At 38.6% G+C, this 23,741-nt stretch overlaps 1 protein-coding gene across 1 annotated transcript; it reads left to right on the top strand.

Moving 5' to 3' along the window:
• Positions 1-4,937: 4,937 nt before the first annotated feature.
• Positions 4,938-8,682, top strand: LOC124274614. Its single transcript, XM_046709979.1, has 2 exons — positions 4,938-5,397; positions 8,633-8,682. The coding sequence occupies exons 1-2, from the start codon at positions 4,938-4,940 to the stop codon at positions 8,680-8,682; spliced, it is 510 nt and encodes a 169-aa protein (XP_046565935.1).
• Positions 8,683-23,741: the final 15,059 nt, after the last annotated feature.

Raw genomic sequence — 23,741 nt, 5'->3', positions numbered from 1 at the left:
ACCAACAACGAAAAACAAACAAACAACCACAAATATACACAGTCATTAAGCAACCTCTGCAGCATACCAACGTCATCGATGAGAGCCAGGTGTTTCAGGCAAATGGACCATTATCTCATATCCTTTCCAATACCTACGACATGTGGTATTCAAGTATTCAAGCATTCCCTGCCTCTCGAAATGGAAATTTGCCCCACCCCTTCCCTTCCAGGATCTGCAACTGATGGTTCAGCTATTCATTTCACATTATACTTTGACATCAGCAAACTCTTACAGTTGTTTGCATTTGAACAGCAAAACAGTTATGTGACTGTTCAATCAAATGCCATTTATATACCAGGTTCTCAGAATAGAATCATTGAATACAAACACACATAGAGCATTCTACTACATCAACATGCGTAAGTTTATGCAAGGTGTAAAGACATTTGAACCTTTCATTTTGGTGGTGATAAATAGCGATGAACATCCAAAATGGCTCAGCTGGATAATTCAACTTGGTACATTAACATGGTGCTGACTGTTGCAGGATCCCAACGAAGTGCTCAGAGGGTACATCTTCCGAGGCACAGTGCTGATTGCACTCACACCACATAGCATGTCGACTCAATGCTAACACATCATGGACTATCAAATATCTGTGTTCGTTTATGCTCCATACGTTGCCACAAGAGACAACACGTGACATCAATAAGTGACCTATCATCGGGACGTTGGTCAGTCCAGCAGTCACCATTCGCTCAGTCAACTACGCTATATCTATGATTGATGCCACACTCATTACGATTGTAGTTCTAATAATACAAGACTGATTATTCATTACGGAACCTTGGAATAGCTACATAGGGATCAATATTGCGTTAGTATCACATGAAAATAACGGTTAAGGTAGTATTATTGACATTTGGCCCTCTATATATTTTATGCCAGTATACATGCAAGTAAGATGTAACTGATAGGATATGAGACTGACTGGTGTGACAAAATGTGTGCAGTAACTGAATGATGTTAAACGCCGTTGTCAGCAATATCCCAAATCGTGTCTTTTATCAGACCAACAAGGGCTTTTACCAACGTCAGAAAGTCGTATTACACGTTCAGTTCGCAGTCTAAGTTCGTTAAAAGATAACAGATTAAAACAAAACATTTCTCAACTTCTTCTGTTATTTCTTAGGACCTGAACCTGAAGCCACTAATTACCACCGTTTTCATACATCAAATCCACTGAACATAATCATACACATTGTTGAATACGAAATTAAAGGAAACTAACGAGTGAAGCACAACTTCAAACTTCAACTTCAGGTGTGGTTTATCAAGTTTCTTGGAGTCAGTTTAAGCCTATTGAGGGGAGAAATGCTGAGTTTGGAGGTATAGAAAAATATTTTGATCGTGAAATATTTTAATCTACAAGATGATTTAAATATACTCTAAAAATCCCCAAAAGCTTATACTGATTTGGTCATGTTATTTTGAGATATTACAAAAATCCTACAATGGTATTTTCCAGGATACAAGCATGTGTCCTTATGTCCTTATTCGAAATGAAACAAGTTATTCCAGCATTAAATAATCCTACTTTCTGTGACAATCTTACATCGAGATCAACCTCCTACTTAGACTGAACCATCCCCTGTCTGCATAAATATTCCCCTATGTTGGATCCATCAGTCATCCATCAGTAGACTTCTAAAGAAAACTGCCAGCATTGATACCCACTTTTCTCATCTGGCAAAACCCTCAAATCTTTATTAAAAGCCAGTGGTAAAAGGAAGCTGTGAAACTACTCCCTAACCCAAGAAAGAAGGTCTGTCTTTCAGATGCACTTCAGTCCGTTTGAGTCAGAAAACGGACAGTGATGAATTGCAAATTTTATCATTGTACAAAAATTGCCACATAAATATAAATAGTACACATGTTTATCATTTACTAATACCAAACAGCTTTCTTATATTATCATTAAAATGTTGACACAGTTCACTATTTGTTACGAGGGAGGAGTGCAGAGAAAGGGACAGCCAGGTGATAGAGAAGCACGTGCACAAGTGCCCACCAAGTTATTGAATTCATTAGACGGTGCTGTGCCGCCTCCATCCTTTCTCGCACACCTGGCTGTCCCTTTCTGCACTCCTCCCTTGTAACAAATAGTGAACTGTGTCAAAATGTTAATGATATTTTCTTAAAGAACTTTTGGTGGAGTCCGGAAAATTTTCAAATATAAGAAAGCTGTTGAAGTATTAGTAAAATGATAAACATGTGTACTATTTATATTTATGTGGCAATTTTGTACAATGATAAACATTTGTAATTCATCGGTCCGTTTCTGACTCAAACGGACTGTAGGATGTTGTGTTTTGGGGTTTGAATCAAACATGGTTCTGGTGTGTTTCAGCACCCTTGTGTTTTTCACAATGTTTCATTTCACTGAAACTCAACGAATATTCAATCACTTGCTTCTGCAAATGCCAATTAGGCACACAAAAGTTGCATTTACCTCTCAGAGTATAAATGACCTCACCACGTTTAAGTTTATATATGATAATCAAATTTTAGGGTGTTCCCATACTTTTTGTTTTGTAGTATATTTACTTGCGGCCAGTAATGTGGAAGGTCTTTACATACTAGCTTTACCTTAGTACGAGGCAAGCATTCACTGATGAAAGCCAATCTCCTTTGAAGACTCTGAAAAACAATTAGATTAAATAGTCATTTCGATTTATTTCTGATATATGGAAGCCAAATTTGTAAATTTTGTTCGATTTCTTTTTATTGAAAATTCACAAATTTGACAAATTAAATTACAAGCGAAAAAAGGATACATTATTTCTTCGTCTTTTCAACCCTCTCGGAACCGACTGTATCAACAATGTCTAATGTTGCTGAGAGTGATTCAATTTGCAAAGTAACCAAAGATATAAAAATTTTGTCCACTATCAGGTCACGTCGAACAGCCACCAGCCAGTGGTGTCTTACATTCTCAGTTGATCTGGCACTTTCAAGTTTGGCTTTGTACATCTTTTATTCAAATTGTACGGAAAGACACACTGTGTTTCTAAATATGCTTTAACGATCAAGAATGTGTTGTACTGCACTACAAAGACGTTGCGAATATTTAAAATATATAAAAACCCAAAAAACTCCGCCACTTTTAAGTCCGGAGAGAGGGGGGAGAGCCATTGGCATGGCCATGATGGGGTGGCCAAAGACACATATCGCAAGAACCTTCGGATGCTCGCGTCAGACCATCTCTAAGTTGTTCCAGCGGTACCACCAGACCGGAAGAACCTGTCACAGATCTCGGAGTGGCAGATCACGCGTCACAACAACCGGCCAAGATAGATTTATACGCATATTACATCTAGGCAATCGGTTCCTGACAGTGACGGAATCTGCAGCAATGGCATTGGGTCACCGGGTAAGCCCACACACAGTGAGGAGACGATTACATCATGTCGGTATCAGGGCCTACCGACCCTTCCGTGGGATGGTGCTGACCGCCAAACATCGCCTCGCCAGACTGCAATGGGCTTCTGCAACAAGACAATGCACGTCCCCACACATCCAGGATCACTCAAGACTTTAAGGTTGACGTCATCCTTGAGAAGGTGTTGCGAAGCATTCATTCTTGCCAGGGGAGGTCACACGAGGTATTGGTGGCGTCTCTCAAGTCCCCAGTCATAGGGTTCACCACGATATTGGCCACACTTGCTTTTGCAGGTTGTGTGAAAAACAACATTTTGTACCCCCAGTGTTTTACAGTAACGGTTAATGGTGATCTTATAAGTCCACCACCTCGATATTGTGCAAGATTGACAACACATTAATGAAATATAAATATTTGTTTACGTCAACATAACTTGAGTGTTAGTCCACCAAAGTAGGTGACAACTTACTGTGATGATATATTTCACACGATAAACAGGTTTGAGATGAGAAAACGTCTAGATTTGCAAATGACTGTGTAGCAATTTTTCTTTAATTTTGTTGAGGTGAAGCATTTGATCTATTGAGAATAATTCTTGTCTGGTACGATCTAAAATAGACTGATAATGTATCATCTTTCTGATGTTAATTTGTTTTTAATCGTTTGTGTATTTTACCATGGGGTTTCTGGGATTTGATTAACGTGTAAGTGAAAGTCATGGCATTCTGGATGAATACATTTATGGTGACAGCTCCATTAAATGCGTGTATATAGTTGGTGGAATCTCGTGATTACTGGAATCGATGTTTGAAAATGTGTGTTCAGTCTTTACTACAAATCTTATAGGTCTGTTTGATTGGCAAAGAACAATTATCTTCTACCACTAAATCTGACAGAAAATCAGCACTATCAGACTACATCATCAACTGTCCCAATCACAACATCATTTTGGAAAATGTAGAGATATTATCGAAAAACCACCAGGACTTCACCAAAAGCAAAATTGCATAAGCAGTTCAAATCCGGAGACACAAGCCCTCAATCAACAGAGACCAGGGATATCCCATCCCTTCTGCATACAATGAACTGATAAAAACAACAGATTAGAGCACTCCAGCTATCATTGCTAATTAATCACATCAGCCATGTATATTTTGTTTCTGCCTCTAGGACCATTGGCTTCCTCCTATTGTCACTACATTATTACAACCGTGCCTTGTTGTTGTTGTTTATCCCCTTGATTCATACCTACATGTTGTTATTACTTAATCCCTGTTCATGTATATAAGTCTGTTCTGTGCTGTAGTACTTCACTCTTGCTTGACAACGGTATAAGAATCCATACCGAAACGTCGCATCATATATAATAAAAAAAGTTGTTATCCATAAACAATCTTACTTTCTTACAAATCTTATAGGTGCTGTTGTCACTGAGGGCATTGCTGACTAGGCTGGTGGCCCATCCATCCTGCTCGACCATCTGAATAAACAACACCAGCGTATCCAATTCACCATGGAGACTGAGAAACTACATCAACTCCCTTTCGTAGACGTCACCATCCAGAACTCCAACAACCAGCTCATCACTTCTGTCTACCGTAAGCCAACCCATACTGACCAATACATCCAGCATCACTCCAACCACCATCCCCAGATCAAGAGAGCCATCGTTTCAACGCTTGCAAGACGTGCCAAGAACATCTGCAGTCCCTCCAATCTTCAGCAAGAATTAGCCCACCTCAAATCTACCTTCATCAATGGCTACCCGAGACTCCTAGTAGAAACCACCACCAAGAAGACGTTAGAACATCGAGATCAACCTCCTACTAAGCCTGAACCATCCCCTGTCTGCATAAATATTCCCTATGTTGGATCCATCAGTCATCACATCAGTAGACTTCTAAAGAAAACTGCCAGCATTGACACCACTTTGTCATCTGGCAAAACCCTCAAATCTTTTATTAAAGCCAATGGTAAAGGAAGCTGTGAAACTATCCCTAACCCAAGAAGGAAGGTCTGTCTTCCACATGCACTAGGCTGTTGTGTTTGGGGGTTTGAATCAAACATGGTTCTGGTGTGTTTCAGCACCCTTGTTTTTCACAATGTTTCATTTCGCTCAAACTCAACGAATACTGAATCACTTGCTTCAATGCCAATTACGCACACAAAAGTTGCATTTACTTTAGAGTATAAATGACCTCACCAAGTTTATATATGACAATCAAATTTTAAGGGGGTTCCCATACTTTTTGTTTGTAGTATATTTAATTGCGGCCAGTAATGTGGAAGGCCTTTACATACTAGCTTTACCCAGTACGAGGCAAGCATTCACTGATGAAAGCCAATCTCCTTTAAAGACTCTGAAAAGACAATTAGATTAAATAGTCATTTCGATTTAATTCTGATATATGAAGCAAATTTGTAAATTTTGTTCGATTTCTTTATTGAAAATTAACAAACTTGACAAATTAAATTACAAGTGAAGAAAATGATACATAATTTCTTCGTCTTTTCAACCCTCTCGGAACCGACTGTATCAACAATGTCTAATGTTGCTGAGAGTGATTCAATTTGCAAAGTAACCAAAGATAAAAAGTTTTGTCCACTATCAGGTCACGTCGAACAGCCACCAGCCAGTGATGTCTTACATTTCCCAGTTGATCTGGCACTTTAAAGTTTGGCTTTGTACATTCTATTCAAATTGTACGGAAAGCCACACTGTGTTTCTAAATATGCTTTACGATCAAGAATGTGTTGTACTGCACTACAAAGACGTTGTGTGTTGATTAAAGTAGAGAAACTGAAAGAATTAGACGGAAGGTATTTATGAGATGATAAGAGAGGGGTCAGTAGCATCTGTTCAATGCGAACCAATAACAAAAGTATTTCTCTTAGATTAATCGATACAGAAGTGGTTAAAAACAATATCTATTGAAGTAGGAATTAAGACAATGAAAAGAAAGTTCGTTTTTGTGAAAAGTCAAGAGGCAGTAACTGAAACAGGAAAATCCCTGGACGAGTTGGGAAGGATGCTTGTCTTTGAAAATATGGAGACTTTTTCTTTTTATAATTGAGATTGATGACGCAGTACCTAAGGGAGTACAACAAAGAAACCAAAATTTTGGTACATCCTCTCGAGCTGCTTGGAAAAAAAATATTTCAAATCTATTTTCTTTCAAAGGGTGGCCATCGCAAGATTTAAGAGTTATTGCATTTTGCATTCACCAACAAACTAACAACGGTGTGTGAAAGTTCCTACTGTAGTGGTCGGTGAGATTTAATTTACGTCTGTCTTGTAAGACCGCGAGAGTAACTTAATGACACATAATGGATATTAATAGAGATATTTTCAAGTAAGAAAGCTACCACCCCCATTATATGACCGGTGAAATTATATGAGGGTGATCCTCAGACGAGTGAGTGAGTTAAAATTTATCGTCACATCGGCAATATTTCAGCTATATCGTGACGAGAACAATAAATGCTATACATAGTAATTAATGGTAAATTGTAAAAACCTGTCAACGAAGGACAGTAAAATAACTAGGTTACCACAGATTCGAATTTAAAACTAGTAACTAGATCTAAAACCGTTTAACTATAAATGACAATACAATATAAAACACAGGCTATATATTGCCAACAACTGAAGGTAGATCACCATACTAGGGGCCATGGGTACTTACAGTACATTTGCTTCCTGCATGGACCCTAGCTGGATTTACACCATCCATTCAGCCGTTAGCAATTTAGGAAATCTAGCCATACATTAAAAAGACACGTATTCTACGATTAAAAACGTGGAAAGTGTTAACTTACTTTGAATGTATTGGGACTTACGTATCCTCTCAGGAGGACAATACTTTTACAGTACTTTAACCCCCTTTGAGGATACAGCCACTAACAATCGAAGTTACTAATATAAACTTCCAAACATAAAATATTTATCTATTTACAAATCATTCAACAAATCTAATTATTATTTAAAAAATGCAATAATTAAATGAGAACTTATATTAGTAAAAGATCCTTCATTGTTCGTGATTTGAAATAGTTATCCCTTGTGATGGAGAATTCAACACAGTCAAGCAGGACATGCTTGACCGTGATTCTCTCATCACAAGGGATACAAAACGGAGGATCTTCGCCCTTCAATAAATATTCGCGAGTTTATCTAGTATGGCCAATGCGACATCGTCGCATAATGACCTCTTCAAATCTGGACTGACAACCCAAGTAGGTGTAACCGATATAGGGTGTTATTGCATGTAATTTATTGATACCTACTTGGGTGTCCCACTTCTTCTGCATCAGATCACGGATGTAAGTTCTAATGCTAGCTTTATAATCAGAGTATGGGATATAAAGTGGTGTCACAGATTTGTTGAGTGCTGCTTTAGCAGCAAAATCGGCCATTGTGTTCCCAGAAATACCAACATGGCTGGGCAACCAACAAAAGACGATGTCGCATTGGCCAGTAGCAAGATCATTATACAATTCAATAATTTCAATTAAAAGTGGATGTTTACAAGAAAGAGTTTTAATGGCCTGAAGGCATGAAAGAGAATCGGAAAAGATTATGTATTGTTTATATTTACGGTGTTTATTAATATATTTAAGAGCTGTTAATATGACGTTAGCTTCTGCTGTGAAAATAGAGCTGTTATTGGGCAATCGAGAAGATATTGTTTTGGATCCAGTGACAGTGGCACAAGCAACTGCGCCACCATCCATGGACCAATCTGTAAATAAGGATTTGTATGTACTATATTTACTTTTTAATTGATTATATTCTTGTTTATATTGTAATTCATTTGTTTCCGATTTTTTAAATGTTGTCAGTGTTAGGTCAACTTCTGGTCTAAATAACTGCCAAGGAGGAGAAGTAAGCAGACGGGAAGGAGATATATTTTCTAGCTCAATGCCAGCAGCAGAAAGGAAAGGTTTGACTCTTAATCCCAGAGGCGGAAGCAGAGAAGACTTTTTATTGTATAGATCCTTATAAAGAGGATTAAAAAACAGGATTTGACACATTAGAATATAGTTTTGTTATATACTGCAAGGATAAATTTATACGTCGTTGGTTAAAGGGATGGCTCATTGGCCTCAACGTAGAGACTGTCAACAGGAGAGGTTCTAAAGGACCCAAGACAAAGTCTTAGATCTTGCTGGTGGACAGAATCTAATAGTTTTAGGTTGCTGTTGTAGACTCCACCATTGACGATGGAGCCATAATCAACTTTGGAACGGACAAGTGATCGATATAGATGGAGGAGGGTAGCTTGATCCCCTCCCCATTTAGAATTTGAAACCACTTTCAACAAGTCAAGTGCCTTCAGGCATTTAGTTTTAAGGGATTTAATATGTGGCAGAAATGTTAAGTGTGAGTCAAAATTAGACCCAAGAACTTGGCCTCCTTGACAACTTGGATGGGCGTGCCATCTAGAGATAGTTCAGGGTCTTTATGTGGTTTGTATTTACGGCAGAATGTATGCAATTAGTTTTCGATTTAGAAAATTTAAAGCCATTTTCAAGACACAATTTATTCATCTTGTTTAAACGCAACTGCAGTTGCCGTTCAATAGTATGCATATTTTCACCACGACAGGAAATATTTAAATCATCCACAAATAACGATTCATCTATTGAATCGTATAAAACTATTTATCTTTATACTAAATAGTGTGACAGACAAAATACTGCCCTGTGGAACACCCTGATCCTGATTGTAATGATCAGACAGGGTAGAACCCACGCGGACTTGAAATTGTCTGTCATTGAAAAGGTTGGCTATACATTGAGGCAAACGGCCTCGCAATCCGAAGCCATGTAAATCTCTTAAAATGCCATATTTCCACGTTGTGTCATATGCCTTTTCAAGATAAAAAAGATAGACACAGCGTGTTGTTTATTAATTACAGCGTTTTTAACAAATGATTCCAAACGCACTAAGTGATCGACAGTACTTCTGTTTTTACGGAAACCACATTGTATATCTGTTATAAGGTTATTTGTTTCCAAGTACCAAACAAGTAGATTATTTATCATTCGTTCCATGGTTTTGCAAACACAGCTAGTTAGTGAAATAGGTCGATAATTTGACGGATCCGTATGATCACGTCCAGGTTTTGGTATTGGTACTACTATAGCGTCACGCCATGAGGGAGGAAATTTACCTGATGTCCAAATATCATCAAAAATATTTAAAAGAGTTTCTAGACAGGATTCTGGTAAGTGTTTCAGGAGTTGATAATGTATGTTATCAGCTCCTGTAGCAGTATCGTGAGCTTGTTCAAGAGCAGCATGGATCTCATGAATAGAAAATAGTTCATTATAGTCTTCCCCATTATCTGAATTGAAATGAATAGGTTTCTTTTCTTGTTGTTTTTGATATTATTGGAGGAGGAAGAATTTTTAGCAAGAGCTTCACCCAGCTTATTCGCAATATCTGATTTATCAGTAAGTAATTGATCTCCATGTTTAAGATGATGTACACTAGATTTAGTACCTTTACCTTTAATTTTTTCTGTACCATGTTCCACACTTTAGACATGGGCGTTCGAGAATGTATTTTGGATACATAATTTTTCCAAGATTGGCGTTTATTCTGTTTAAAAGTACGCCGCGCTTTAGCATTTAACATTTTAAATTTATTTAAATTATGCACCATAGGATGGCGACGGAAATAATGTTCTGCCTTCCTAGCTTGTTTGCAATCATCGTTGAACCATGGTTTTCGAATATGTGGAATTGCAGAGGATTGTGGTATACACTCATCAGCTATGGCATTCAGCTCATCAGAAAAACAGTTGATAGCATCAGGAACGTCAATAAAAAGTTCAGGTTTAAGTTTTGTAGCACACAGTGTTTCATATAAAGCCCAGTTAGCCTTTTTAAAATTCCGCCTTGATGATGGAGGTACATCAGATAGAGTTACAGGTTTTAGTATAGTAGGAAAATGGTCACTTCCACAGAGGTCATCGTGGACTGACCATTCAAATTCATTTAGTAGTTCTGAATTTGTGACTGACAAGTCGAGAGCAGAATAGGTTCCTGTACCAGGATGTAAATATGTGTTGGAACTATCATTAGAAATACATAAATCATTATCTGAACAAAAATCCTCCAGTAATTTACCTTTAGCGTTTGTATTTGCACTACCCCAGGGTGGGTTGTGCCCATTTAAATCTCCCATAATAATACAGGGCTTCGGGAGTTGGTCATATAGATCTTGAAGATCGGTTTTGTGAAACGTTGAAGACGGAGATATATATAGAGAGCATAATGTAAATGCAACGTGCAAAGTTAGTCGCACTGCAACAGCCTGAAGATTAGTAGTAAGTGCAACAGGGCTATGGATAACGTTCTGTTTGACTAGGATGGAAGATCTTCCAGTGGCCCTGTCACCCGGAGGTGAAAAACAATGATATGCATTGAAAGAACGCAGGACAAAAGCATCTGTCTGTTTTAAATAGGTCTCCTGCAGACAGAACGCTGATGGTGTTAAATCCTGGACTAAAAGTTGTAATTCGTTGAAATTAGTCCTTAAGCCTCTGCAATTCCACTTTATTATATGATTATGATAAACTATCTTTTGGGAGGATTTATCGGGGATCTTCCCCGTACTTTTTTGGTGGGCGACAAGCTATGTGCCCTAGAACGGACGTTTTCAGACACGTCCATGTCCTCAAGGGATCCATATTTGTTGTATAATTTGACTTGATTTTCTGACCCTTTTGGGGCTCTGCCACTGAGTTTTTTCAAAGAATCTGACTTCTTACTTTTGCTTTTAAGGTGCTCTGCAGATTTTGAGTTCGACTGAGATGATGAGTCAAGATCAGAGGACGTGTCACATTGGCTTTTAGACGTACTAGGAAGTGATTTCGGTGTTTGGGTTGATATTGCAGGTGAGGATATCAGAGGAGATTCCGTTTTAACCCAGGTCAGGTTTGTCTGACAACATGCAGATGACTTTGTGACTCTAGTGTTTGTTTCTTACAGAGGTCTGGTTACAGAAGCATAGCTTTCTTTATGTTCTGAGCTTTGCACTAGTTTTTGGCATCTGCAAAACTGATGTTTTGGGTGAAGTTTAGTTTTATTTATCTCCATTTGATGTTTCCAAACAGGGCAGTTTTTAGAATAAGATGGATGATCCCCTGCACAATTAGTACATTTTTTGACATTACTGTCACAATCTTCTGTTGTATGTGTCTTTTCACCACAGTGAGCACATACAACAGACAATGTGCAAGTATTTACGCCATGACCGAACTTTTGGCATTCGAAGCACCTAAGAGGGTTCGGAATGTACGTGTCAACATTGATGTTACAATATCCTGCCTTTAGAGATTTTGGAGCATTTGGTAGAGAAAAGGAAAACAGGTAAGTATTTGTTTTTATAAGAGCATCGTTTTTCCTGGTTGTGAAACGTTTGACATAGAGTACGCCTTGATCTTTCATCTCAGAGACGATGTCAAGTTCCGACATATCTGCAAACAGTCGATCACGGTCTCTGACGATTCCCTTGCTCGTGTTTAATGTTTTATGAGCTGTGACCGTGACCGGAACGCCGACAAATGATTCTGTACTCATAAGGTTGGTGGCTTGTTGCCTTTTCCCACACTCAACCAACAGAGCACCGGAACGTAAACGTTTAATATTCTTGACATCACCGGCAATGCCCTGTATACCCTTAGATATGGCAAAAAGGTTCAACTTTAATGGAGTCTTGTCAACAGTTTCAATTACAAGAAATCGTGGCCAGTATTCAATGGATGTGGACAGTCTTTGATCATTATCAACTGGATCAGTGTCGAGTGGACGTTTGGTTTTGAAGGGGGTTTCGTAAGCCATAGTTAATTTTTCATGGTTCGTCATCCGAGCTCCCCACCCACCACGGAGTATCACAAGGACAATGTTAAACACAAGCGGATCTCCGACTTGCAGCACCAAGGATACCCGGATGATATACTCCAGCAGAAAAATTAAAAGATTAATGATTCCACCAGATTGGCCCATGAGCCACCGCCTTCTGGGCATAGGACTCTGGGCATATTTAACATTTGTTGAAATTTTAAATCAATACATATTCAGTGAAACAATTTTACCAATGCCCAAAACAGGATCATTTACAAAAGTCAAATTTGTGCAATATCAAATACAATGCACAGGGCATGACATGACCAGCCGATTGGTTGAACCGGGCCAGTTCAACCACCCGTCTAGGTGAAGTAAGGGGCAAAGTGGTGTGTTGGGCAAAGGAACGCTGTTCCTGGAACCAGTGCCCTCAACCACCAGACTCCCGTCCTCCACCGACACAGGGGCGCAACCCACGGCAAACAGGTTGGTGGACCAAATATACCCCCGGGTCCACACGGGGGGCTGAAGAGCTCTTAGCGTGACCCAGCACCCAGCACGAGGAGATGGCTCTTCACGGGTGCTCCTAAAAATCAGAGATAAAACCAGGTGTCCTAAAAGGGTGATCATGTTTTGCCCTCCCGGTAGCATCCGCCAAACAATTTGAATAGCAAACGTGTCTGTTGCCTGACACCGCGCAAAAGTACACACAGAAGGCCAATGTGTGGAATGGCCAATATCGATCTGACAAATTAGACAGACGTGCGACTAATACTGAGTGCATATCAATGCATGAACTTGTCAGTGGAGGGGTGATCATTGTGTGTTTTGACACTTATAATTAGAAATTAATCTTTATTGGTTGGCAGATATAATTCATCTGTTATCTCATCTACATCCTCCCAGACAAACGTACGTCAGCAGTGATTCCACTCAGTTGTATTGGGACCATGGATGGTCTCTGTGTTGTGTGACGGCCGGTCTCAGCCCACGCTTTCAACAGTATTTCAGTTATATCACGGCATGTCAGCTTAATGTAAGAGGAAAGGCAGACATTGACCACTTTGGTGAAACCCACGCCCACGGAGATGATTCTGATTGGATGTCTGAACGTTCTGGTGTCAGTCTGACTGGATATTTGTTTTCGAGGTGTTATCGCACATGATAGAGTTGATATTAATGACACATGCACATGCCTTTAAATAAAATGATTGTACACAGAGAAAAGTGTCACGCGTGGTATGTTTTTTATTTACGTTGGAAAACCAATCGGATACTTTCAAATTTCTTTTGTAACAATATTTCTGTTATAGGATGGTATACCCCTTCACCACATTCACAGCGTTAGAGCCCATCATGACTTTGGTCAATGCTGAAGCAGACTGATGAGATAGACAACACATTGTGCAACTAAAAGTTATAAAAGACATATAACTGTATACTTCTAACATATTACAACGGTTATTCTGTCATAGACTGACACGTTCATTGCAATAATAAGACAGACTCGGGTGATCATTGACTTTTAAATAACGTAACAACTGGAATCTTCTGTTCGTCTGTTCTCACTCAACCATGGACTGCTATATTAAACATAGAAAACGCGATATTTTGTGCTAAATGTATCTGCGGGTGTACTTGCGATGTCGTTGTGGAAACTCGTGTGAGTCAACCAAAACAGACACGATGATCTGGCTCGGTGACAATGACTGATTGGCACTGATGGTATGAATATTGCTTTGATGATGCTATTTGTTAAAAAGGATCCATACCAACCTCAAAGCGACAATATTTACATTTACAGCTAGGGTTAAATGTCAGGCATTGTGTAGAACAACACGCAGCCTCTTACAAACTTCCGGGACCAGTGAAGATCCGGGGTAAAATAGGTCTTCAGCAACCAATACTTGCCACAAAAGGCGACTATGCTTGTCGTAAGAGGCGACTAACGGGATTGGGTGGTCAGGCTCGCTGACTTGGTTGACACATGTCATCGGTTCCAAATTGCGCAGATCGATGCTCATGCTGTTGATCAGTGGATTGTCTGGTCCAGACTCGATTATATACAGACCGCCGCCATATAGCTGGAATATTGCTAAGTGCGGCGTAAAACTAAACTCACTCACTCACTACAAACTTCCGGAGGTATCGCTATGGCGTATCGCTTGTCCGTATTGCAAGGTACTGATGCGGTCCATATATCAAAGATAATCGTTTCTATATATTAACAGAAAGGATAAAAAAGTAATTCTCAGACTCAAGACTCAAAATTAAACAAAATGAATGGTCCTAATTCCTACAAATAAGGACGTCGTCCCGACGTTATTGAACAGTAACTGATGCAATATTTTATCTTTTTTAAATAAATACTCCAATCACAATTTTAATCAGCATAGCTGGTTATTGAGCTTCAATATTGTGTACAGAAATCTTGTTCGAAGAATCAAAGTAAATCATGTTTGCCAGTCCTGAAGAGATCGTTGATCTAAGAGATTTTATGCATGTACATTACAGCTTAGACTTCTCTGAATAGAGCCACTTTATTAGCTCGGTACACATTGCACAGAAATTCCGTTCCTTTTCTGTATTTTGAAAGTTACTGAAACCAATATGATATATCTTCTTTAATACTTCTGGTTTTATTGAATCGTGCATGTCCATGTGTTATAAACAATATTCAATATTCAACAGTTCCTTTTGAAGGTTACTATCTTTTAAGCATGCGTTTAGATGTAATGGTTTATTGAAATACTTGCTAATTCTAGCCATACTAATTACACTGTCGAAGCAAAGCTTCCTGACAATAGTGTTTGAATCGTTCCATGTCGATGTCAAACGCAAACATTGCTAATGATTCTTCATGTGACACACATAATACCATAGTGCATTGGCTGGTTCGACAAGTAATTTATTATTTAGCCGTTCATTACCCTCAGTCTTGATGCTTGCAAATGCAAATAACCATGTTGTATTTCAGTGTACAGAGATACTTTCACAGCCTCGTGTGTTGTGTTAAAGCAAACAAGCTGATCATCTTGAAGTCTGTTTGCTGATTTCTTGAATGCAGAGTGTTGCTTTAAAGACAGTTCACAATGACCTTTTAGAGGAAGAGTGTGGGGTTTATCTAGCTGAGTTTTCAAAATCCCCAAACAGATGAGTTTTCTTGACGCCAAATGTTATTTGAATAATCTTTGTGTATAATCCCAAATGTAACCTCTGAAAAAGCGTATTAAACACTTATGGTAGCATTGATAGAACTACCTCCCATATCTGGATCCGTCACTAATGGTCACGTTAAAATTTCATACAATAGCTTGCCATTAATAAACTATTACGATTTTTTTGTATGTGAACAGCGAAATACGCGTCATTAAATGACACGCTTCCAAAAGATATTTCCAACACAAACACTACTCAAGCTGGTTTTTGTGGTGTTGAATGGTAATGTGCATCCAATATGTCTAAGCATTTAAAACTGATAGTTAATTCTCGAGACATTGATTTGATGCCGACAGTTGCAGGAACCACACCAGATCCTTCAAGATGGAATACTCCAAGCACAGTGCTGATTGCACTCATACCACATATCATGTTGACTCAGTGCTCACAATACCAGATCCACGTAGCTGCCCATCTCCTTTATGTTCCATATGCCATCAGAACAGACAACACGTGGCGTTTACAAGTGACCTCTACTCTGGGCGTTGTAGATTTATATCCAGTAGTAACTATGAGCTCAGTCACTAAGACCCTATGAATAATGTTACACTAATTACGATTGCAGTTCTGAATGGTAAACACCAATTATTCATTTAGGAACCTAAGGATAGTCACATACGAATCAATAATGGGATACTTGTATGTCCATGTCAGATCTCATACAGCTGTGACTCAACTGACCCTTAGATTGTGGACTTTGATGTGAGAGTGAGTGAGTGAGTGAGTTTAGTTTTTCGCCGCTCTTAGCAATATTCCAAGAATATCACGGCGGGGGACACCAGAAATAAGCTTCACACATTGTACCCTTGTGGGGAATCGAACGCGGGTCTTCGGAGTGACGAGCAAACGCTTTAACCACTAGGCTACCCGACTGTCCCATTTAATGGGAGACAGACAAAATGCAACTAGTATATTTCTAGGTTGGAGTGGAAAAGATATTGTCTCTCAATGGCGCTGTCACACAAAAATACACCTAAGACACCTGATATGTTTATCACAGATATGAGGTCTGAAGTATTGACTGTCATGGATCACTTATTAATAAAAACCGACTCGTTTTATTCCATGGATGTGTTGCATACAAGGTCCTGAAACTGACAATGGCGGAAACTTGGTAGAAATATAACAACATAATAAAATATTGTAATCGTTCATTGAAAACAATCTGACTAGGTTCCATCAAAGGAAGTGGGAAACACACACCGTAGTGATCTGTAAAGATCAACGGAAAGTGAAACAAGCACTGGAGAAACTTGGTTACGTGATAACTTTAGAACTCACTCTTGTCGTGTTTTGGTAAGAACATGTGACTAATAACTTCCTCTGGCCTGCAATATTGGCGAGTGAGGATTTAAACCAGGAAACGAACCAATTCTATAACTACAATAATTGGCACCAGAAGCCATGGTCATGTAAAACAGCCTTCCACAACAATCCACAAAAATCGACCTTCCTCCCTCAGTCAGGTCAATGGCTCTCACCGTACCACCAGTGCAATTAGTGTTACCACGTTACATATAGAAGTTCACAGAACTGTCTGTTTCCTGTTTACACAACATTAGCCTGTTGTTTGAGACATCCTCTCGTTCGCCTTGCCTCTGTTGAACAGAGCGTAAACATTCATCTGGAAGGCTGGGACGAACAAAAGTTGATGGACATATGTGACACATTTTCTGAGTGGCTTGTTGAAACACAGGAGTAGCTATTGATCCCAACCCTTTATTTAGTTCACACCCTCAGATTTGGTCGTTATAACCGACCAGCAGGCATTCATTCAAACCGTTCATGTTATCTGTGCACCTTCGGAGTGGGGCGTAATATCAGAGATGCACAATGATAGACAATTCCTGGTAATGTGATCCGTTACATTCCAATAGCGCTGTAGACCTTACAATCCCAATTACTACGTCCCTGTGGATATATGGTTGTTCATATATCCAAGAATAGACAGCAGACAAAACGAACAAGGTGTTTAATTTGTTTCTGAGCCATATCAGTGTCATAATGTTACCCAAACACAAAGGAATACTGAGTTATAATAGAATTCTGTGGGTCAACAGTGTTCATTTTCACAAATATTTGAACACAGACACAGCGTCGTGAGCCACAATCGTGGCTTGAGGGAACTGGTTTCCTCGCTGCCAATTTTCCCTTTACAGCACGGAGTATCATCCATTTGGGTCTTACATTTGTGACGCATTTCCTTTTGTGAAGTGATTTGTTCGTCTATTTATGTACTAAATGGCAAGGACCATCACCAAATTAAATCACTGTCTGTTGCTTTCTCTGATTCGCCGATGTGAGCAGGTTGATCGGATAAAATAAGCTTTGGTTCTTTTGTTGGCCGTTGAGCTCTGGTTCATTTCAACTTTCCACAAATTGAACAACGTTAACCCTCATTTCATTGTCAAAAGACTGTTGTCTCTGTTCAAAATGAGATTTAGAGCTGCCAGTAAGGTGTTCTGACCAAGACGAATTGAGACTAAAGCCCATGACCTTTCCATTATAAGGGAATCGGAATCGTCTTAAATTGATGCTCAAAGACATTGCATGTTATTTGTGTTTTGTGTTTATAGTAGCCAACACATTCAACTTCAAAGGGTGGATATTGTGTTGTATACCTTGTAAAGGGTGGCATTAATAGGAGAAAAAGGACTTATATCAGTAAATGAACAAATGATAGCATGTCTGTCAATAAATATCCCAAATATGCGCTACAAGATCGATGGACATAATGAAATTCATCATTAAGATTGTCTGTTCTGATATGTTTGACACTTATGCATATGTAGTATATGCAAAGTATAACGTCATCGTGCGTATATATCCAATAGCAATGATGAAATGAAATTGTGGTTTTTGAGCATGAAGTTGCTTTGGCATGACCTTGTATCATTCTGTGTCGTCATACTATCATCATTTCATTCTAACAATTAGTATGCTTTGACATACCAGCCTTGTGTCACCATCTTATTGGCACCATTACTGAGACATGACATATTGGCCTTGTGATGTCACATAGTCACTATGTTACTAGTTCCATTACAGAGACTTCCATGACTAAGGCAGTGCTAAAGCAGTTTTATTATACATACATCAAGGTTAAGATGATTGACTGACTGACTGACTGAGTTTGGTTTACGCCGCTTTTAGCAATATTCCAGCAACATCACGGCGGGGGACACCAGAAATGTTAAGATGATTGAAAGGGTACACAATGTTAATAACAGAAACATGTATTGTATTACCCGTCAGTATCCCTGTGGGAAATAAGCAATTTTCTGTACGTAAAACGAAATATTCTCCAGTCACTAGTTGATATTTTCAAATAATGTGTTTTTGGTGATACATTCCCCATGATTATCAGGTTTGTAACATAACGTGAAAACGTCTAGGTTTGCAAACGACCGCATTATATGGTTCTACCTACACCGAAGTGGTGCATTTGATCTATATTGAATCAGTCTAGTCTGGTCCGATCAAATATACATTGATTGTGTGCGTCAATATCACCTTTCAGATATTAATATATTTCCACTCGATTCTGTATTTTACCCTTGCGTTTCTAGATTTCACTAACGTTTAAGTGAGAGTCGTGTCATTCTGTCTGAAGGGAGTTATGGCCGCTTTCAAACCTGACTGTGAGCACGTTTACCGACAGAATCAAACTTTAGACATAACACGTTACCACTAACAATAGGAAGAAGTAGAAAAGGATAAACCATACGTTATACCCGACTATATAAGTTTGATTCCCAAATAGAAGAAAGGATTGTTATAATTCTAAAGACGACGAAATATTTTTCCAATTCCAAGTGGTAGCAGAACTGCATAAAACCGAAAATTACGAAATGAATAAGAAGTCCCTGACGCAGCCACCTTTACAAATACATCATTTGGCATAAAAGTTATATTTAGCATTTATTTGAACCGAATTTTCACTTTTCAGAAAGAAAATTTTATCAAAGCATTTATTTATACGTCATGGTTTCTGTTTGAAAAAAAATAACTGTGCCAGTTTAATGAAGCAACTTGTCACTAACAATATCTGGTTTCAAGGGATTCATCTAATTTGTGTTACAAGTTAATATTCTGCGGATGTGGTACAATATTCACTGCTAAGGACGGATGTGGAGCAATATCTACTGCAAGAGAGATGTGGTACAGATACCACTAATGATGATGACGTGAAAACGATGCCCAGATGAGGAGCAATATATCCTGACATACCACTAATAATGCTTCATGTAGAACAATACCCAATGATGTAGACAGATGTGGAGCAATATCTACTAATATACCACTGATAATGCTTGATGTAGAACAATACCCAGTGATGTAGACAGATGTGGAGCAATATCTACTAATATACCACTGATAATGCTTGATGTAGAACAATACCCAATGATGTAGACAGATGTGGAGATCTACTAATATACTACTAATATGCTTGATGTAGAACAATAATGCTTGATGTAGAACAATACCCAGTGATGTAGACAGATGTGGAGCAATATCTACTAATATACCACTGATAATGCTTGATGTAGAACAATACCCAATGATGTAGACAGATGTGGAGCAATATCTACTAATATACCACTGATAATGCTTGATGTAGAACAATACCCAATGACCCAGTGATGATATACACGGGTGATGTAGAACGATCTACTAATATCACTACTATAAACTGATGTGGCATAATACCAACTGGTCTAGAGAGACGTGGATCAATACTTGCTGTGTATAACACGTTCTATTACGGAAGTTGAAACAAATCCAATAGATATATGCTATAGAAAAGATCTTAAAGATATATGTTATTTTTGTAAGGATGACATTCTCGTCTCCAGACTGATACATGAGACACACAAGCAACAAATTTGTGATAAATAAAATCATATCTGATGTGTTTATCTATGTATGTCCCGCTGTTACAACCACTTATTTAATAAAATCAATTTTCTGTTGGCTGTGTACATTCAAGTAACACACCGACAGTACACACGTTCGACATTTGTACTTCCCAGTGATGTTTCCAATCCTCATAAAATGTAAATGAACGTATATTGGTAAGCAGGAATGTGTTTTAGTTCTTGTTTCTACAAAGACGAAGTGTGTTAATCAAAGTGGAGACATTTAAGCCATTTAAACGGAAGGTATTTATGAGATGGTCAGCAGATATCTGTTCAATGTGAGCCACGAACAAAAGCATTTCACCTGGACAATTCGATACACAGGCGATTAAAGGAACCCCATGACAAAAGAATATCCTTGAACTGAAATATAACTAAGTTCGTTTCTGTTATATACTGAAAGAAACAAATAAGGGAACGCCACTTCATCGCAGCGTTCCTATATTTATTCTCAGATTCTCATCCACAGTGTGACACAAAGCTTGTGAAGAAACCTGGAAAAGAATAAAGGAACACTTGTGCTTTCATGTGTTCCCTTATTTATTTCCCTCAGTATATATCAAGTTGCATTATTTTAAACATAAATATACTTGGACGAGTTGGGAAAAATGACAATACCGCGAATGTCTTGTTAGATAATTGAGAATGATGACGCAGGATCTACATGTAAGGGAGTACAACAAAGACATAGATTCTGTTATATCCCCACTGGCTGAGTCTACTCTTATTACAGGAACACGCCGCTGTACACTTCTCAGAAAAGAACCATACATGTTTTCATACATGTTCATGTTAATGCTTGGCAAGATTAAGCTAGTTTAGTCGATACTGCATTTTTGTATTCACTGACATATTTAATTTGTGAAAAATATCCTCTGACGAAAAGGAATCTGTCGGGACATTTCATGTTTTTGTCAACGCATTGAAGAAATGACACATTTTAATTGAGCTTGACTAATTCTGTTCGTAACTCATGCGTACAAGAGGGATATGCAGTAGGAGAGGGTGAGCGTAGACGAGGTACGTTTTATGAGCAGTTCTTGTCCAATGATAATAATAATTAACTACGATAGTTACAGGAACCTTTTGATTTATTGATTTAGACACTATATTTAACGATTCTACATTGTTGTATTTAATGTAATTGAACCTCCATTTATCACATTCAGGATAACGATGTCCAGCTCTCAATCAGTTATCCCAGCTGTGACCCCAGCTGTGACATTGTTGTAAAACCGTGTCCACTCCCTCAGTATTGCGCTACAAGGGCCGCATGTTAACATACAGAGAAGTACTTGCTATATATGTACATAACTTCCTACTTCTGTGGTATGATGTGAATGCAATTTTACCCCTGTGCTAATATTTAAGCCAAGAGAGTACATAAAGCCATCAATAAGAATATTTTTCAAGTCAGAATAACCCCAACAGAACGTTTAACGTTTATTACATATCTACAGCATGGGATTGTTAAACTTCAAATTTGGTATCTCAGTGGGCTAGCACAGTAAAACCGGCATTAGGTCGTACCAGTACAAATACAGGCGGTCACACAGCTACAATAGGGTGACATTAAATTCACCTCACCACGGCGCCCAGTATACGGTGATCTGTTCTTAATCGTAACCTGATGGATGGGATGACACTTTGCAGTTCATGAGATGCCATAAAACATGTTGACCACTCATTTGTGAAGACTCAGAATGTCTTTGTTTTCTTAGCTCTAGCAGTGTCCAAGTCTGGACCAAACAAACCAGTGATTGATGCTATGAGCAAAGTCCCACTCCTTCGATGAGGCTAACACACAATCACCCAAGTCACTAAGCCTGACCACGTTCGAGCCATTTACTCGCCTTCTACAACAAACATAGGTTACCGAGGAAATATGTTCCCCCTCAGAAGACATGAATGTACCTTAGTAAACAGGTTATATGCCAAAACTTCCACATCCAAAAACTTCCACATCCCAATACTACCACACATTGTTAAAACAACAACTCCTCATCACCCCTCTTTAGGTAATAGGATAGCCCGGGAAGTGCACTGAACTGAAACAACAGATAATGATACTTCACCTGACTAAGGAGAGTAGAGATTTTAGTAGAGAAGAAAGTAGTTAGTTAATAAATCTGAATATATATCATAGAAATTCGTGCAAACTTCATGTAGGCCAAAAAAGTAAATTTTGTTTTCTTGTTTTACCTTGAAATGTTGTTGATTACGTTCATAGTATTCTGAATATACAAAACATAAATTATGCAAGCTTAACGTATATTTAATGTACATGTATATTAAAATATGTAGTTTTACAAAATAACATGTTTTGTACTCCAATTACATCTAATAGGAAGCAGATGGCATGTACTCAGATAAAGACAGACTTTAGTCGTGACTGACACTATATGACGTCCTGTACATTGAAGTCCCCTTTTAACCTAAACTGCGTTTTTCACAACCTGTATTTATCCAGAGTGAGCAGTCCAAGTTAAGACGGTATGAAAAAGTCCAATAAACGAAGTTTGCAAAGAGAGTTTTCGGATAAGCGAGGCTCCTTACAAAAAGTTGTCAAACGAGTAATACTGTGATAAGGCTACCCACCCAACACCTTTTGAGATTCATTCAATTCTACATACTTTTGGTCAAGGCCGTATGCCTCTTCTTTCAATATCCATACTGAAGTGGTGGCATTATCACCAACACTCAATTGTACCTCAGTTTGATTTTGTGTTGGAATAACACAGAATAACCTGCCCCGACCAGACGCTTTAACCGATTGGCTAACACACTCCTCCGACGAAACAGAATCCATTTGACCTGGAAGGTTCGTTGGTTGATTTGTTGTTTAACGCCGCACTCAGCAATATTCCAGATATATGGCAGCAGTCTGTTAATGATCGAGTCTGGACCAGACAATCCAGTGATCAATAGTATGAGCATCGATCTACACAAATGGGATGCGATGACGTGTGGCCTAAAAGGTAAATTAGTATATGAATTGATCACTGACAATCTGGGACGACACCAGGTGTTCCTGAAAGGTGTAAGCATGTCCTGTGCTACCGCTTCTCACACAATTTGCATAAACAGTATGTGTTTATTACCTGGCACCTCACAGCAGTGTACACAGAAAGGCAAAGTACTGAACGGACAATATTGATCTGACGAATTAGAGTGACGTGCAAATAATACTGAATATATTTAGACATTTCTAAATGGGGATTAATCTCTTGGCTGGCAGATTTAATCCATCCTTAATCTCATCTACATCCTCCCAGACAAACGCACGTCAGCAGTGATTCCACTCAGTTGTATCGGGACGATGG

The sequence above is a fragment of the Haliotis rubra genome, unplaced genomic scaffold, assembly GCF_003918875.1.
Source record: "Haliotis rubra isolate DU_JTF1 unplaced genomic scaffold, ASM391887v1 Scf192, whole genome shotgun sequence".
NCBI classification, from domain to species: Eukaryota; Metazoa; Mollusca; class Gastropoda; order Lepetellida; family Haliotidae; genus Haliotis; species Haliotis rubra.
Note: the sequence above shows the minus strand (reverse complement) of the source record. Positions and strands in the feature narration are given on the sequence as shown.